At 37.2% G+C, this 19761-nt stretch overlaps 1 protein-coding gene and 1 pseudogene across 3 annotated transcripts in view; both read left to right on the plus strand.

Annotated features, from left to right (window-relative positions):
• Prkdc (protein kinase, DNA-activated, catalytic subunit) overlaps positions 1 to 19761 on the plus strand; it is a 191187-nt gene that overhangs the window by 31871 nt on the left and 139555 nt on the right. For all 3 annotated transcript variants that reach the window (XM_074068495.1, XM_074068496.1, XM_074068497.1), the window contains exons 20-26: positions 195 to 314; positions 741 to 900; positions 8495 to 8601; positions 10421 to 10511; positions 12263 to 12426; positions 13066 to 13218; positions 17368 to 17475. In XM_074068495.1, coding sequence (XP_073924596.1) covers positions 195 to 314; positions 741 to 900; positions 8495 to 8601; positions 10421 to 10511; positions 12263 to 12426; positions 13066 to 13218; positions 17368 to 17475 — 903 coding nt within the window. The remainder of the gene's footprint in view (positions 1 to 194; positions 315 to 740; positions 901 to 8494; positions 8602 to 10420; positions 10512 to 12262; positions 12427 to 13065; positions 13219 to 17367; positions 17476 to 19761) is intronic.
• Positions 10522 to 12240, plus strand: LOC141421640 (transmembrane protein 14A pseudogene; annotated as a pseudogene).

A 19761-nucleotide genomic window follows, 5' to 3' on the forward strand; every position in this document is an offset into this window, starting at 1 on the left:
ATATAGGGGAAATTAAGTACTTCAGCAAGTTAACTTTACTTAGAGACTAGCCTTTAATTTGTAAGCATGTATAGTCCTGTCAAATATAGGTTATATTCTGTTTTTTTCATATTTGAGAAGGTAAATTTTTTAAATTGATTTTCACATTATTGACTATTCAGGTACACAGCACTGTCATCTTTTTTCTTGTTAAGGTATCAGTTAAAATGAAGCAATACAAAGATGAACTGTTGGCCTCCTGTTTGACCTTTGTTCTGTCTCTGCCACATGACATCATTGAACTTGATGTTAGAAGCTACATTCCTGCATTGCAGGTAGATGTATTTTCTTGAGCATACCCATCTTTTCACCAGTGTTATGTTTCCTAAAGAACATGGAATTATCAAGGCCTCGCCCTGGCACTTACACCAGGCAATCACACAGCAGGCATACCTGGCTCAGCCTTTGCTTCTTCCACTTTCTGGTTTGGGGGCTTCGGATGTCTAATGTGGCCTCTCTGAGCGTTGCTTATAGTTGATGTGAGAATTCAACCTTGTAGGTGTTGAAAGTCTGCAGTAAAACACCAGCCATGTATACAGGTGCTACTCATTTTTCTCATGGTGGTCTGAACTTCCCTCCAGCAGTTTCTGGGATCTAGCAATAAAAGGTCATATTAATTAGAAACCACAGTTGCTATTTTTTATTTCTTTAAATCTTAAATTCTCTGTGTTTCAGTTTACCTTCTTTGCATTGACTTATAGATGGCTTTCAAGCTGGGCCTGAGTTATACCCCACTGGCAGAAACAGGTCTGAATGCCCTTGAAGAGTGGTCAGCTCACATGTGCAAGCATGTAATTCAGCCTTATTACAAAGACATTCTCCCTTACCTTGATGGATACCTGAAGACTTCCACCTTATTAGGTAATGTTTGAAAGAATTGGGATGTGTGTTGTGGTAACAGAGTATGACTGTTTATATTTTCCAACTTCTGAAATTTGAACCCAGTTTTTAAATTGTTTTTTAACACTGGGTATTGAACTCAGGGCTTCAGATGGTTAAGTGCTCTAATATTTGAGCCATACCCCCAGCCTTTTTTCTTTTAGTATTTCAGATAGGGTCTCACACTTTTGCTCAGGTTGGCCTTTGGACTATGATCTTCCACCTCTGCCTCCCGAGTAGCTGAGATTATAGGTAGGTACTACCATACCTAGCTCCAAAATGTTTGATTAGTATTTTTGTAATGTCCCCTAGTTTGTCTCAATTAAGTGGAACACTAGGAAATGTAATTGAGGCTTTAAAAGTTTTTCATCTCACTCTCTTACTTCCTATTAAGATTTTTGTCTTATTAGCTCTTCAAGGACAAGAAATTTTTTTGGCAGTACTGGGGATTGAACTCAGGGCCTCAAACCTTGACATTTTTTGAAAGTTATGGGCCAATTATTTTGTAGAACGGCTTTCATTGTGAGTTTGTCTGGTGTTTCCTTATGATAAAATTCAATCCATATCTGAACTGATGCTGGGTGCTTTCCAGGGTACATAATAGCAGTTGATGCCATTGCTGATTGTGTCCATTACGATCATTTGGTCAGCATGTAACTATAAAGGTACTATATTCCCTCTGGAGAGTCAGGATCTAGGCTGTCTCCTGCTCCTCTTCTTGAAGTGTTCTGTCCTAGAGTCTTTATTTAGATGGTGCAGATCGAGGTGAGGAATGGGCAGGAGGAGGCTGTGGTGCTCTTGGGGAGTGTATGGAGGGAGCCCTCAAGGGGCAGCTGGTGTGGGGTCAGCCCAAGTGACGATAGATCACTCACACACTGCAGTAGCTGAGTGGGTAGGGGATCCTGTTAGAAGAAGGCAGTTTGGCTACATATAGGGGGTTGAACAAATAAATAAATGCCTTAAAGATATTGGAAGCTAGGCTTCTCACTATTAAAGAAGGGAGGTAAAATGCATAAAGAGTACAAACAGGTGAGTTCTGTGGTATTGGATTGAAGGTAAATTAGTCAGTGTGAGCTAATCCTCTTCCTTCACCCTCTCCCTCTTTCTGTGCACTCCATACAGTTACACATATGCATGCATGTAAATAAATGTAGAAATAGAGGTGAGAGTATGTGAGCGTGTACATGCACGCGTGTGTACAACATGAATGTATTTTAGGTCTGTTCACTAAAATGGCCTGCCTGGGAATAAACATACCATAATGGTAATGAGCCAACCTAGTATCCAGGTCACAGCTTCTAACTGTCATTTTCCACTAAAGGAAACCACTACTAGTTGGTTCTAGTATGGGCTGGGAAAATAACATTATGAACCTAGAATATTGTATTTTCTACAACATCTAGAAAGTAAGGAAGTGTTCACAGAGTGATAGGAAAATAGTCACAAACAGAATTGGGGATGATTCGAGCATCAACATAAATAAATGTAGAAACAACCTATCAAATCAAATAGGAAAGAGTGAACATATACAGATGTCAATAAACAAAATACTTGTGTTCAAAGTTATATAGTACTTTGTATTGTTGTGTAATGCGTTATAAACTTAGCAGCTTAAAATAGCACCAATTTTTTATTCCATAGTTGTCAGTTAGAAGTTCAGGTCGGTTCTGCTGGGTTCTCTGCTCAGAGTTTCTTTCCTGTGGCAGAAATTGAAGTATTGGTGGGCTGGGTTGGGCTCTTACCTAGAAACTTGGTATGAGTATCCATCTCCAGACTCATTAAGGTTGTTGGCAGGATTCAGTTTTATGAGGTTTCCAACCTCATGAAAAAGGGACTGAAGTTCTCTTTTTCTTGCTGGCTTGGGGGTTACTGTCCTAGAGGCCTCTGTTTTTCCTTGTACCTCTGCCTCTACTTCCTCCACCCCTACCCCTTTTTTTCATAGCCATTAAAGACATTTTGAATCCTTCCATGCTTTGAATCTCTCTGGCTTTCCTTTCTATAACCAGCTGGAGAAAACTTTCTACTTTGAAGGGGCTTCTGTGATTAGATTATGCCCATCAGGATAATCTCCCTTTTGTCATTAACATAACATGATTAGGAAAGAACTTCAGGGATGTAGACATGAAGTTATCTTAAAATTTTGTCTATCACATATGGCTTTAAAGTATCTTACCCTAAATGTGTATTAATAACTAAGGGTGACATTCTTCTAGTGAAGATAACTACCAGATCCTTTCCTTAGCCCCACCCCATCTAGCATTTGCTTCCTGATAAGGTTTGCTGAAGGGACAAAGCACAACTCTCTGTCACTGTCCCAAAGACACATGGCTCAGATCTCTTTTAGCAGAGAGTGAGATCAACATAAAGCTCAGAAAGTTCTTTTGGCAAGACACTGAATCTTTGCTGTTTTGGCAGATTACACAGAAAGTTAAGACTGACTTTTCATATTTTGAAGGCACTGATCAGTAAACTGAGGAACTAAATACTTGGAGATTAAGTAACTTTTGCCAGAAAGTTTACTCATTTCTTAGCTTCTTTTCAGACTCAGGAGTTAATTTCCAATTTTGTCCTTTATGATGCCTCATCTTACTCTAAAGCAAAGCAACACAACTTTAAAATAGAGTTCTTCTCATGGAGCTTGTGAGAGCAAAACTATTTTCATGGTAATATTGAGATGATATGCATATTAACATGGTCTCAAAATAGAATTAATAAGTCTTTAAAAGCATTGTTCCTCCTTCCAATATGTTAAATACTACTGGTTTTCAACCATGTTAGCAAAGAAACCCCTGGGGTAAGTCCCAGCTGGGAAAGCTATCCAGTCACCACAAAGCCAGAGACTCATTGCTCTGAGGAGCTCCTTTCCTTCCTGAAAAATCAAGCATGCACAATATTTCTGCACTGTTGGTTCTAGTGTATCTGCAACCACTCATTAATTTTATAACATCAGATTATTGTCTGTTTTCTCCAAGAAGACTAGGGTGGCTAATTGCCACCCAGTAGTAGTTTATCAGACCTGAGGAATTCACACAATATCACTTCCTGCAGATATCTCCAGAAGGTAGTATGCATACAACTTATTAATGTAACCCAGAGTTCCAGCCTCAGAGAGGATATGAAACAAGAAGCAGAAGCATATGAACTTAAAATAATGCTTTGGAATCAGTATTTCAGTATTTTCTTTACTTAGAAATTATCAAGGTATCAGTGATTATTCATTAATTAAATTATTTGGTTTAAGGTTTTAAGTTACCTAAAAGACCTTAGAAGTTATCTTCCAGCTGATGTGTTACAAAACCTAATTATTACCTGAGTGTGGTACACAGGCCTATAATCCCAGCACTTGGAAGACTGAGACAGGAGGATTGAGAATTTGGCCAACCTGAGCTACTTGGTAAGACCCTGTCTGAAAAAACTACAAACAAGCAAACAGAAAACTTAACTTATTGAGGAAATCAGAAGTTTATCTAAATGATTCAGTTTAGTTGAATATAAACTTGCTATGTTTTTCTTAATAGTAAAAGATATAAAGGACTGTTTAGGATGCTGAAAAAATTTGGAAGATGAATGGTGCCTGATGGTTGAACAACATTGAAGATATAAATCATGCTACTCAATTGTACACTTAGAGTACAAAATTAAAAAATGACATGAGAATGGCTGGCAGAGTGGCTCATGTGATGAAGCACCTGCCTAGCAAACATGAGGCTCTGAGTTCAAACCCCAGTACCGCCAAAAAAATGACATGAGAAGTCATGTTAACTTATTTGCTTAGTAAACCTTGATAGGAAAGACAAACCCAAATAGAATAAAATTTATCTTTGTATTATACTTAATACTGATGTGTAAGACATTTATTTAAGCCAAAATTATTCAACTTGTCTCATTTACTAAATATGTGTCTTAATTTTGTGAATATAGATTCCTGAAATGCTTCTGGGTTACTTTCTGTCAGGTTCTTTTTAATGTTTCAGTTTTCTTATTTTCTGAAAATTTTAGGAGTATAACTTATAATTTTTATATCTATATCTATATGTCAATCAGGACACAGACTCTCCCCGAGAGCTTATGGTTTCAATTGTACAATATGCTTCATAGTCCAAGAGACAAATACATAGAGAACACAGAACATTTCAGATATCAAAGAGCTGGTTTCCCAGTGTATGCAAAACTCTTAACTGACTGGAGCTCAAAATACTGAAAACTAGATTCTGTATTTATCTCTGGCCATCAGGAGAAGATCTCTTAACATCTACCCATGGAAGGCCCCCAAGATGGTCAGCAGACTGTAAGCCCATACTCTTCGTCATTGTCCCTACCCATGAAGATTAGCTTACTGGGCATAAGCAGATCCAAAGCATGAAATCATAGAAAGTAAAAAAACTTGAGATACAAACAGAAATGAAGTTCCCTTGCCTTTTGGGATTGATTTCTAGGCACCACAAGAAGACATGTTGGAACTGAACCTTTGTGAAGTGTCCTCCAGCAACATAGCCTTCAGAACTTTTTAGTAAAAAAAAAAAACACAAAAAACCTTCCACACAAATATAAAATGAACACATGCCAGTAATTTTATTTAATAGTCAATAAGGGAAATAAATAGGTGCTGCTGGTTCCCATGACCTACCTGAATCTAATCATGAGGAAACAGACAAACTCAAATGGGCTTGTAGTGCATAAAACTACTGGTGTGTGTATGTATATGTATTTGTTGTTCTCCAACTCTTTATTCAACTTTTGACTGCTTCATTAAACTACAGAATAAAAATAACCTCCCTACCAGGTGCAAGGCTAACCCAGCAGCTTTTGGTCTACAATGTTTAGAAAAACGTGTTGCCTAAAGGGTCTGGTATATAATTTTTATGATGTTAAAATCATGAAATTGAAGGAAATACTGAAAAACTATCTTGAATTTAAGGAGGCTAAAGAGACTGAACAGTGATACACAGCATGAGATTCTGAAAACATTAGGCTCCATGCTGAAAACACTGAATGGATCTAAAGAGTAAATGTTGGTCATGTCTATGCCAGTGTTGGTTTGGGTGTTTGTGGGGTTGTTGAGTAGGGCAATATATTTGTTGTAGAGAATGCATACTGAAGAATTCAGGGGTCATGGGGCAATTTAGTTTTCAGTTCAAATTTTGTGTAAATTTATGATTGCTTTTCTAACACATTTTCTTCTTTTTTGTTTGGTGGGACTGGGGTGTGAACTAAGGCTTTGTACTTCCAAAGCAGGCACTCTGTGACTTGAGCCATACCTCCAGTCCTATGATTGCTTTTCAAAAAGTAGTTTAGAGGGAGTGCTTAAGACTTTAAATATTCTTGTTCTTCATCAAGGTTTCACGAAAATAGCTTTATATCCATTAACAATTCTTCTTGAGTGAAGAGCAGGAAACACTCTGTAAGTAATAAGTATAGGCAAGGACTTCCTCAATAGAACCCCATTTGGCCAGCAACTAAGAGGAAGTATAGACAAATGGGATTTCATAAAACTAAAAAGCTTCTGCACAGCAAAAGAAATGGTCTCTAAACTGAAGAGTCCATAGTGGGAGAAAATATTTACCAGCTATACATCAGACAAAGGACTGATAGCCAGAATATACAGGGAGCTCAAAAAACTAAACTCTCCCAAAGTCAATGAACCATTAAAGAAATGGGCAATTGAACTAAACAGAACTTTCTCAAAAGAAGAAATTCAAATGGTCAAAAAACACATGAAAAAATGCTCACTATCTCGAGCCATAAAGAAAATGCAAATCAAAACCACACTAAGATTCTACCTCATCCCTGTTAGAATAGCCATCATTAAAAACACCACTAACAACAGGTGTTGGCGAGGATGGGGGGAGAAAAGAACCCTTGTACACTGTTGGTGGGAATGCAAACTAGTGCAACCACTCTGGAAAACAATATGGAGGCTTCTTAAAAATCTAAACCTAGATCTGCTGTATTTTCCAGCAATCCCACTCCTGGGGATATACCCAGAGGAATGCAACACAGGTTGCTCCGGAGGCACTTGTACACCCATGTTTATTGCAGTGCTATTCACAATATCCAAGTTATGGAAACACCCAAGATGCCCCACTACTGATGAATGGATGTGGTATTTATACACAATGGAGTTTTACTCAGCCATGAAGAAGAATGAAATCTTAGCATTTGGAAGTAAATGGATGGAACTAGAGAACATCATTCTAAGCGAGGATAGCCAGGCTCAGAAGACCAAAAATCGTATGTTCTCCTTCATATGCGCACTTTAGATTTAGAGCAAATACAGCAATGTGGCCGAACTTGGGTCACATGACAAGGGGAGAGCACACACGGAGGTATGGGATAGGTAAGAAACCCAAAACATGATAGTACTTGATGTCCGCACTGCAGAGGAACTAATATAGAAACCTTAAAGCGACCAAGGTCAATATGAGAAAGGGATCAGGAACTAGAGAAAAGGTCAGTTAGAGATGGGATGTAACACACTGTTACATGGAAGTACTGCTAGGAATCTCTCTGTATAGCCATCTTTATCTCAACTAGCAAAAACACTTTGTCTTTCTTATTATTGCTTATACTCTCTCTTCAACAAAATTAGAGATAAGGGCAGAACAGATTCTGCTTGGAAGCCAGGGGGTTGGGGGAGAGGGAGGGGGCGTGGAGGAGGGAGGAGAAATGGCCCAAACAATGTATGCACATGTGAATAAATGAATAAAAAAAATTCTTCCTGAGTCATTTATTACTGTGGTAATTGTGGTGATCTCTACCTTCATCATTCCTTTCATCCTGTTTGATATTCTACCGTAAGAAATGACTTTCCTTTTGCATTTATTGATCTGTATCATTAGGGTCTTGTAGATTCTTACTCTTTTTTCAGTGGGTTGATTTTGGTGCCAGGAGCTAGCTCCTGGCACATAAGATGATTATGGCTCTTCTGTTTTACAATATATTGTGGGTGTTGTTTAAAATTGGTTTTTGCTTACTGGTAATAGTTGAGCCCAAGAACAACTGGGAAGTGTCTGCACTTTCTCAGGCTGCCCAGAAAGGGTTTAATAAAGTTGTCTTAAAGCATTTATTTATGAATCTGAGAATCAGCCACTTTTCCAAGGAGCCTTGTTTCTTTTGGTAGACAGTGGTATTTAAAAATAACACAACCAGTACGAATATTTTTTGTTCTAGAAACTTAATTTTTTGGGAGGCAGTATTAGGATTTGAACTCAGTGCCTTGCACTTGCTAGGTAAGTGTTCTACTACTTGAGCTCTTTTTTACTTTGTTTTTCAGGTAGGATCTTGTGTTTCTTGCTGGCCTTAGGACAAAATCCTTCTACCTCTGCCTCCTGCATAGTGGGAATTATAGGCATATACCACCATACCTTGTTTTTTGAGATAGGGTCTTGCTAATGTTTTGCCTGGGATGGCATTAAATTGTGATCATATCTCTACCTCTCAAGTAGCTGGGATTACAGATGTGAGCCACTGTGCTCAGCCCTAGAAATTTTTTAAATCATTTAAGTTACAATTTTAATGTTTCTGTTTCACAATATATAGTGGATGTTTAAAACTGATTGTTGTTTACTGTTAATAGATGAGACCAAGAACAACTGGGAAGTGTCAGCACTTTCTCAGGCTGCCCAGAAAGGATTTAATAAAGTTGTGTTAAAGCATCTGAAAAAGACAACGAACATTTCATCAGTAAGAAGTCCTTTTCTTTTTTTTTCTTTTTCTTTAAATAATGCAGAGATCAGTTTAGGAAAGTAAAAAAATATTTAAAATGTTAGTTGTTTTTGCATACATATTAGAGTATAATACAGAAATAATTTTGACATATTTTAGTAATGAAAACTATGTTAACTGTTTGGCTTCTTGTCTTCATCTTGTTTTCCTGCTTATTCCTCCAGTCACCTGTATTTAGTTCATATCAGTAAGCAAGTCAGAGTACAGATACCATGGGTATGTAACAATGAATATGTGATTCATTCCTAAATGCATCTTTTTATCAAGTAAAAATTAGAATTTGAAAAACTTTTAATGTTGCAAGCATACTAAAAACTATGGTGAGTTTTTCCCATCTCCTTATTTTTGACAGCTTTTGACTAATTTGCATGAAATTAGAAATGGTCCAAATTTTTTAGTAATTTTATTGTACATACACAAAGTGGGCTTATGTATAGTTGTGTATCTAACATGATGCCTATTCCTAGGGTAGTGGCTCTCTAAATTTCGACCCCTGGGATTCTAGGGTGCAAGTCCAAAACTACTTTTGACATTTGCACCATGGTAATGGTGAATAACACTGTTTTTGTTTTTTGAGCCATTTTATGATTGTGCATAGGCACAGGTGTTTTAACATTCTGCCAGATGAGATAGGAGCCATGGGCACGTGTAAAGCAGGACTGCTGCCTAGGGAAGCCTGAAGCTACCTGGAGGAAAAGCACTTGTGTGAAGCTTTCAGCTGTGAGCTTGAATAGCCACTTTCTTCATGGACACCATTTTTACTTGTAAAAACAAGTGACAGACACCCTGGTTAATCATTAGGTATTTGACAGACATTTTCTTTCAGATGAACAAAGCAACCATGCCACTTCAAGGAGAACATCTGACACATCTACTATAATGATAAAATTCAAGCTTTTAACTGAAAATTTGGGAAAACTTGTAACTATCACGATGAGTTTTCTTTTTTTTTTATTTGATAAAATTGGTGATGTAATTTTTTTGCATATACAATGAAATGTGTCAACATTTGGAAGTTCTGCCTGATCCAGTAAACCAGTAGTTTCAGATGAGCAATACCTTATGCTGCCAAATCAAGCATGGGGAAAAACAATTCAAAGTGCAAAGACAAACCAATGGATTTTTTTTTGGCGGGGGGAACTGGGGTTTGAACTCAGGGCCTTGCACTTGCAAAGCAGGCACTCTACTGCTTGAGCCATACAACCAGTCCCATTTGCTCTGGTTATGGGAGATGGGGGTCCTGAGAAGTGTTTTCGCAGGCTGATCTCCAGCCATGATTCTCATGGATCTCAGTAGCTAGGATTATAGCCTTGAGCCACCAGTGCCTGACTAAACCAATGGATTTTAATGTAACAAAATATATAATAAAGTTAGTTCATTGATAAGGTTTCACATTCCACATTGTAATTAACCCAGGGACTTGTGCGTGCTAGCCAAGCAACTCTACCACTATACCTAGCCCTTAAATTTTAATTTCTAATTCCATAAATATTAATAAGTAAGAAGAGCCATATAAACAAAAGCTCTTTGGGGATCCTTGATACCTCTTTAAGTGTTTGGAACTGCTGGCCTAGGAAATGAACATCTAACTGAAAAATTGGAAGACATGACTTCTTTAATGAATTTCTAGTAAAATTAAGAGTACTGCTATGTAGGATTTGATTAATCATTAGATGACATAAACAATAGGGAGAGCGGTAAAATACTTTTTCTTTCCTATCATCTTTTTAATTTTTTAACTCAGTTATCACATGTATATAATTGTATAAATTTTCAGAATGAAGCACTATCCTTAGAAGAAATAAGAGTTAGAGTTGTACAACTGCTTGGATCTCTAGGAGGACAAATAAATAAAAATCTTGTAACAGGTAAATTTTTTCCTTTAAAATAAATTGATCTGTAAATATGCTTATTTTAATTTGGATGTTTATAGTTCATAGTATATGTATGATATTTTCAAGGAAGATTATAGAGAATACAATTTCACTTGATGAAACATACCCATGTAGTTGGAATGACTCAATGTATAGCTTAATTTGTTAAGTCTGTTTTCCATTTTGAAAAAGTATCTAATTTGACACCTTTCTGTTAAACTTTATGTCATGGGAATTTAAATTTAAACTTTTTTTAAACTCAAGATTCTTAATATGTATGTATTTTTAGATTTTTATGAGAACTAACATTTTTGATTAGTAAAAACTCATCTGTGTACTTGTCAAATTTGATGTTAAATATACTAGCAACTTTTAGTTCTTTGGGAAGTTAGAATCTGTATTTGGAAACTGTATTGATGAGGAGATTTTAAAGAAAAATATTGTTCAATTACCATTTTCACCAAGTACCATAAGTAAATCTCACTAATTTTGAATGTTAAGTTTTTCGATCTACTTGACTTGCTTGAAAATGATTTTAGTTAAGTTAAATTCAGAAATAGTGTTTTAAAGATGAATAAAGGGAGTCAGGTACTGCACTCGTTCGCCCGGGTCCCCACTTCTCTCTTCCCAGCATGGGGAGTGCTGGGGCTGCAGAGACTTATGGGAAACAAGGGGAAGGTCTGAAGACCAGCAGCCGGGTAGAGGCCAGTACCACCTCTCCAGCCTATGGCCAGCTCACTTTCTACTGAATCTCAGAGAATCAAGGACTTGCACCATCACCAATGGACCTGGTTGGTTTTGGTTATGCATCCCTTGTGACATTTGGAAGCATTTTGGGATACAAGTGGAGAGGTGGTGTTCCATCTTTGATTGCTGGTCTCTTTTTTGGATTTTTGGCTGGCTATGGAGCATACTGGGTATCCAATGACAAACAAGATGTTAAACTGTTGTTTACAGCCTTCTTCCTGGAAACCATGATGGGTATGAGATTTACAAGGTCCAAGAAAATAATGCCTGCTGGGCTGGTTGCAGGTTTAAGCTTCATGATGGTCCTGAGACTTACTTTGCTGTTGCAGTGATCATCCAGATAAATGAAAACTAAATTTGTCATTTTACTGTAATTGGCAGGGTGTATTATTTGTGCTTAAGAGATAAAATTTAAATATAGAGTGTTAAATGTCTCATTTTATGTTTGAAACAAAAGTAACACTGTCATCTCTAATATGAGCACTAGCTTGGTGTGTGTGTGTGTGTGTGTGTGTGTGTGTTTTAAACAAAAACATTTAACTGTTTCTAATTGTCAAGTCTTCTTTCCGTTAAAGGTATTTAGTGAATCATGATACGCTCTTTCATTTGCTGGGGCTATTTTTATGTGTGTGGTATTTTGGGGGGACAGTTCCAAATACTCATGACTCAAGCAAGTTTAAATTAAACTATAACTTACCAGATAAGGTAATTCCTTAAGTGGACTTCAGCGACTGGTCACCTGGGTTGTATTAGAAATTTTACTTGTATTGCTATCAGTATTATTTTTTTTCTTCAAAAGAATTTCTAAGAACCTTCTGTGTCCTAACAGAATGTATTCGGTATACAAATAAAAGATTTTTGTTTTTTTTAAAAAAAGATGAATAAAGTATTTCACTTAAAAGTTTAAAAGCATTCTGATTTAGCTAAAGGGTGGTGGGACAATTGGTATTAGGGAGATTCTAAATAGAAAACCATTCATTCTTCCTCTTTTTTGTCAGCTGCATCCTCAGATGAAATGATGAAGAAATGTGTGGCTTGGGACAGAGAGAAGAGACTCAGCTTTGCAGTGCCATTCAGAGAGATGAAGCCTGTTATTTATCTGGATGTATTTTTGCCTCGGGTCACTGAATTGGCTCTCTCATCTAGTGATAGACAAACTAAAGTACTTTTATTTTTCATTTCACTCAAGAGTGTGTTGTTTTTAAACATATATTGGTTAAGAAATAGATAATGTGTTTTAGCCAGTCTGACATTTAATTTTATATTTTCTTATCAGAAGTGTCACTGATAAATGAAAGTTGAACATAAATCATCTTAATAGATAATAACCTGGCATTAATATACCAAAAGTTCTTTATAATGGAAAATGCAGTACAAAGGACATTGGAATGTGATATCAGTTAGTGCTCCATTATTCCCTTAGGGAGATTAGAAACTGCTAATTTCAAACTTTAACGTTAATTTGTAAGTTTCTAAAGTGCTCCAAAAATATATTTACTAAAATTGATGTTTACAAATGTGCTTAAAAATGACGTGAGTTTACATAGTTCTGTAATGTGGCAGCATTGAAATATATTTCTTAGCTATATATTAGTCCAAATGTCTAAGGCTTTTAAATACCAATTCTTAACTTTTAGATAAGAAGTATTACTTCCAGTTAGTTTATATTTGAATTACATGGTAGTTATCAGCAATAAAAGTGTTTCTTCTTAAGTGGCTAAATTGAGTAAAACATTTCAAAAATGTTTTTCTATTGTGAATATGATAATTTATACTTTGTTGAATTCCTGGACTGTTTTAGGTAGCAGCTTGTGAACTGTTGCACAGCATGGTTATGTTCATGTTGGGAAAAGCCTCTCAGATGCCTGAAGCTGGTCAGGATACCCCACCCATGTACCAGCTCTATAAACATACTTTTCCTGTGCTGCTTCGTCTTGCATGTGATGTGGATCAGGTAAGTGCATGATTTTGAATCTGAGTCAGTTAACAAAACCTAAAAAGAGTATGGTCTTGTTCATTGATCAGCAGAGCTTGCTGCACATTGGAATTACTTGGGCATCTTAAAAAAACAAAACAAAACAAAAAAACCCCAAAACACTACTGCTGGGCTGCTACATCAAACACTCTGAGTTAATTCATGAAACACTCTGAGTTAATTGGTCAGGGATGTGACCTGGGCATCAGACTTTTAAAACCTCTTCCAGTGATCTTGATGCACCACAGAGTTTGGGAACCTCTGTTCTAGTTGTCCTTACTGAGAGTTTATATACCTGAAGTAGATTATCTGTTGCCTCGCTCATGGATGGACTCAGCCTTACAGGGAGTGAAGAAGACACAACTATGGTTAAGAGACATGGAAGAGATTGGAAATGTTGGCAAATGGCCCATTTCTGATGAGTTCGTGGACAAATCCTCTGCTGCTGCCAAGAAAGCAGAAAGTCATAGAAATCCACTCAGTTCATTTTATGAAGTGGGATAACTATGATGGTGCCTGCATAAAAAAGAAAATGAGACACAAAACTCACTTAAGATAGAATGTAACATTCTGCCATATATGTGAATGAATACAACCCAGTAGTGTGTCAGGATGTACCATAATTAAAATTGTGTGGAAATTTACTAGAGAAATATATTTAAGAGGTAGCTGTTTTCTCCATAGAAGCCCAAAAGGCTAATACAACCCAGTAAGCTAGGAATAGGGTTTGTTTTTTTTTTTGGTGGTGGTACTGGGGTTTGAACTTGGCCTCATGCCTGCTAGGCAGTCACTCTACCACTTGAGCCACTCTACCAGCCCTTTTTAGTGTTGGGTAGTTTTGAGATAGGGTTTTGCAAACTATTTGCCCAGGCAGGCTTCAAACCAAGATTTTCCTGATCTCTGCCTCCTGAGTAACTAGGATTACAGGTGTGAGCCACTGGTGCCCAGCCAGGGCCAGAACAGTTTAATACTATCTTGGTATGATGAAGGGTGTCATCCTCTATGTGAAGCATCAATGCTCCCTTACACTATGGCCTGAGCGCTGGAAGTATTGCTCAGTAGTTGGGAGTAGGCAGTGATGGAAGAGACAGCTGCCCTCTATCCTGCGTATAACAAGATTAAACCTGTTGTTCTGTGTTTCTCTTCTATGGCATAGACTGGATTTTTAAATTTTCTTTTGGCAGTACTGGGGTTTGGACTCAGGGCTTTGCACTTGGTCTGCAAGTGAATGGCATATCATTTGAAGCCTGTTTGTATAGAACATTGATCTGGCTTTTGTTTTGTCACCACATGGGTGGCAGACCTGGGGTGGAGAAACACAGGGTCATTATTTGCTTTGTAGTTGAATGATAGTCTGTCTATAATACTGACTACTTCATCTGTATGTTTAAGATAAAATTAATAAAATGGACACGGCAGAATACTCTTGTAATCTTAGCACTTGGGTGGCTGAGACTGGAAGATCACAAGTTTGAGATTGGCCTGGTCAACTTAGTGAGGCAGTATTTCAAAAAACAAACAATAAAGATCACATAAGCAAAGATGAATATTAAAAGTCCAACAAAATCTACCCCATATTACCCTCCTAATTAGAGGAACAGTGAACATTAGTATGCATATTTTTCTTTACTGGACTCTTAGGAAATAGAGAAGAAGTTACAATATGTTCATTATGGGGCTTGGGTTGTGGCTCAAGTGGTAGATCATCAGCTTGGTAAACCTGAGGCCCTGAGTTTAAACCCAGTATTGCCAAAACCAAAAAAGAATATGTTCATCATGGAATTGAACTAAAAAAAGGAAACTAATGATATCTGACTAAAATGAGGAGGGGAAAGACCCAAATTAGTAAAACCAGAAACAAAAAAGGAAAGATAACAACAAATGCTAAGGAATCATCAGAGACTACTTTGAGAACCTATATTCCAATAAATTGGAAAAGCTTGAAAAAATGGACAGATTTCTGGATACTTATGACCATCCAAAACTGAATCAAGAAGATATTAACCACCTAGACAGATCTATAACACCTAGTGAAATGGAAGCAGCAATGAAGAGTATCCCAAAAAAGAAAAGTCCAGGACGGATTCTCAGCTGAATTCTACCAGACCGTCAAAGAAGAGCTAATATCAACACTCCTTAAACTTTTCCATGAAATAGAAGAGGAAGGAACACTGCCCAACTCATTCTATGAAGCCAGTATTATACTCTTCCCAAAACTGGACAAGGACACATCCAAAAAGAAGAACTACAGGCCAATATCCTTAATGAACATCGATGCAAAAGTCCTCAATAAAATAATGGTAAACTGAATCTGACAACATATCAGAAAGATCATTCAGCACCACCAAGTTGACTTCATCTCAGAGGAACCCTGGACTTCAACCATAGTGATAAAAACAGGATGGTACTAGCACAAAAACAGATAATGAAGACCAGTGGAAGAGAACAGAAAACCCAGATGTGAATCCATACAGCTATGCCTTATCTTTGACAAAGGCGCCAAAAACATATGATGGAGAAAAGACAACCTCTTCAACAAATGTTGCTGGGAATAGTGGCTGTCTGTCTGCAGAAAACTGAAACTAGATCCATGTCTGTCACCTTGTATTAATATCAACTCAAAGTGGATTACGAACCTTAATATCAGACCCAAAATCTTGTAGTTAGTACATTAAAGAGTAGGGAATACCCTGGAAATAATAGGAATAGGCAACGACTTCCTCATTAGGACTCTATCAGCCCAGCAACTAAGAGAAAGGATGGACAAATGGGACTTCATAAAACTAAAAAGCTTCTGCAAGACAAAAGAAATGGTCTCTAAATTGAAGAGACCACCCACAGAGTGGGAGAAAATATTTGCTAGCTATACGTCAGACAAAGGATTGATAGCCAGATTATACAGAGAGCTCAAAAAACTAAACTCCCCCAAAATCAGTGGACCAATAAAGAAATGGGCAACTGAACTAAACAGAACTTTTTCTAAGGAAGAAATCCAAATGGCCAAAAACACATGAAAAAATGCTCACCATACCTGGCCATAAAGGAAATGCAGATCAAAACCACACTAAGATTCCACCTCACCCCTGTTAGAATAGCTATCATCAAGAACACTCCCACCACTAAATGCTGGAGAGGATGCAGGGAGTTGGGGGGGAGAGTAACCCTTATACACTGGTGGTGGGAATGTAAGCTAGTACAACCACTTTGGAAAACAATATGGAGGCTTCTTAAAAAACTAAATATAGATCTGCCATATGATCCAGCAGTACCACTCCTAGGGATATCCCTGAAGGAATGTGACTCAAATTATAAAAGCACCGGCACACCCATGTTTATTATAGTACTAATTACAATACCCAAGCTATGCAAACAGCCAAGATGCCCCACAACTGACGAATGGGTCAAGAAAATGTGGTATTTATACACAACAGAATTTTACTCAGCCACAAAGAATGAAATTTTATCATTTGCAAGCAAGTGGATGGAACTAGAGAACATCGTCTTAAGAGAAGTTAGCCAGGGTTAGAAGGCCAAAAATCTCATGATCTCCCTCATATGTGGATTATATTATTGGACATCAAATGCAGTAATATTATTGGACATGGGTCACACACTAAGGAAAGAACACACATGGTAGAAATATGGAAAGGAAAGGAAACCTAAAACTTGAATGTGGTTGATGTGTCCTCTCTTGAGGAGCGAATAAAGTAATCTTAAATTAGCAGAGGCCACTATGGGAAGGGAAGCAGGAAGTAGAGAAGAGGTCTGGTAGAAATGAACCAATGTGGGTTGCAATACATAAGTGTGTGGAAGCAGTGCTAGGAATCTCTCTGTATAGCTATCTTTGTCCCAAACTAGCAAAAACGATATGTCTTTCTTATTATCTCAGAGAAGAAGAGGGTAAAACAGATTCTGCCTGGAAGCAGTGGGGGTGGGGGTTGGGGGAGAAGCACAAACAATGTGTACATACATAAGTAAATGTAAAAACAATAAAAGGAGAGGAAAAAAAAGGAATCGAATGTAATAACAGCAGCAGTTTTTCTTCTTTATGTCTCATTGTTTAAATGTCTAATTTCTCATGTAAATTTACCACAAAGGAAATGAACTCCAAGAGTATTATTTCTTTAGGTGACAAGGCAACTCTATGAGCCACTTGTTATGCAGCTGATTCACTGGTTCACTAACAATAAGAAATTTGAAAGTCAGGATACTGTTGCCTTGCTAGAAACCATATTGGTGAGTTGTATTTGATTCTTTTCTGACTATTTCCATTGATCAGTTAAATTTAATGTGTATTTAGATCTTTAGGAAAAGTTTGCTGTTAAAATGCCAAAGTATAGACTGTGTCTGGATCATCTTTTTTTCTTTTGTTTCATTTGTGGAATGCCATCTTAATAGGCACAATCCATATTTATTTACTTAAGTGATATTGTTAAAAATATTTGTTACTAAGAATTCACATGTGTTTTTTGTTCTGCTTTCTGGGAGGACATTTGTAAATTTGATAAATTTTATGTACATTAAGTGTGTGGTGGGGGAGGAGACAGAGAATGTGTGTGTTGAGGGTTGGAGAATTAAGAATGTTCTTTGATTTTTCAGAGTTACTGTAGCTCTTTTCTTTTTTGTAATACCCATAGTAAAATACTTAAGAATAATAGAAAAATTTGAACTTATCCAGTTTTCTCTTATATTCACATTCAACAGCAGAAGGGATGTAGAAACAGCAGTTTACCTTTCATGTAGAACTCCTTTGATAGTAGAGGTAGAATTGTTAGTATTTGGTCACTGGCACACTGAGGACAGAGACAATTAGGTCAGCTAACCTGTAGTGTTTTTGACATGTATTTTATTATAATTTTGAACTTGTGCAAATGTAATTTGATACCAATAAATGTCATGTTCTGTGGTTTTACCAGGCTTTTTCTTTTTGGATGCATATTCACTTTAGGATCAAAAGCTTGTTAAACACATAGTGAATTTGTCCAAGCAAACATCCTTTACTTGTGTGTTCTTGCAAATTAATTCCAGTTTGCATTTGTGTCCCATTTTTTCATTAAGTTTGATGTGAGCTAGAAGAAACGGGAGTTGACAAGAGCATGCAGAGAGAAGAAAAGGCGGCATTATGTCTGTGATGTATTTGTAAGGATAAGGGTTTATTTCAGGTTTTGATGTGTGAGATATGTCGAGTGGCCACACATCCCAACTTAACCCAGAGCAGTCAGGCAGTGTAGTTATTAATGAGAGCCTCCTTTCATTCTTGGTGTCACCCCAATCCTATGCCATGTTATAGGCGGTGGAGGGTCACTGAATGATTTTTATTAGAATGGTGATAGTATTATTTCTATAGTTTAATTTCCTGAATTGTCTACCAGGAACTCCTACCTATAATGAGTACAGTTAAAATTATATTTAACTTGTGGGTGAATTTCCTCTAATATTCCAATTCTGAAGTTTCTGTCTTAGCTCTTTTCCCTCTTTGATCCTTGAAGATAGCTTAAGTGAATATTTCAGAAAGAAATGGATACAGCGATGATAAAGTAAAATAAGATGGTTGAGGACAGGAGAGGCAAAGAAATGTGAACTTGGTAGCACAGCTTTGCAGTGAAGGAGAACCAAAGGTTTCCTAGAGAGAGTTGTTGCTTACCTAACATCAGCCTATGCACTTTATCTTATTATGTTTCCTGATGCTGTACATGAATACCACAGACTGGTAAAGTTATAAAGAATAGAGGTTTATTTAGCTCATGGTTCTGGAAGCTGGGAGATCTGGTATCAAGGTGTCAGTATTTGGCAAGGACCTTCTTTGCTATATCAACTTAGTGGAAGATGTCAACTGGAGGTGATGCCCTAGAGAGAGGGCATGAATGTGCAAGCTCAGGGCTCTTCTTATAAAGCCAATAATGCCATTATGGGGGTTCCACCCAGTGACCTTATCTAATCCTAATCACCTCTCAAAGATCTCACTTCCAAATCCATCAATATAAGAATTTTAGAGGTTATAGGTTTTTTTGTTAGTTTGTTTTTTAGTGGTACTGGGGTTTGAACTTAGGGCTTTGTGCTTGTTAGACAGGCACTCTGTCACTTGAGTCATGCCTCCAGCCTTTTTTGCTTTAGTTATTTTTCAGGTAGGGTCTCACTTTTTTTTTTTTTGGTCTGGGCTGACCTAGAACACGATCCTCCTACTTAAGCCTTTCATGTAGCTAAGACAGGTATGTGCCACTGCACCCTGATTTTTTTTTTGAGATGGGGATTTCACTAAGTTTTTGTCCAGGCTAGCTTCAAATTGCAATCTGCCTGATCTCCCCCTCTGCTGTAGCTGCAATTAAAGGCATTAAACTACCATATCTAGCCTAGAAATTATGTTTTCAGCACATGCTTTTGGAAGACAAACTCAAACTACTGTAGTATTTTCTCCTTTTTCTTAACTGTTTAAAAGATAGCATTTTCCTTATGTTAAAAGGGAATTACTATTTGAGGGTAGATTCTATGTAATCATATTAGATTTCCTGGTGCTTATTTTCT

Source organism: Castor canadensis, chromosome 3, assembly GCF_047511655.1.
Source record: "Castor canadensis chromosome 3, mCasCan1.hap1v2, whole genome shotgun sequence".
In the NCBI taxonomy this organism is placed as follows: domain Eukaryota; kingdom Metazoa; phylum Chordata; class Mammalia; order Rodentia; family Castoridae; genus Castor; species Castor canadensis.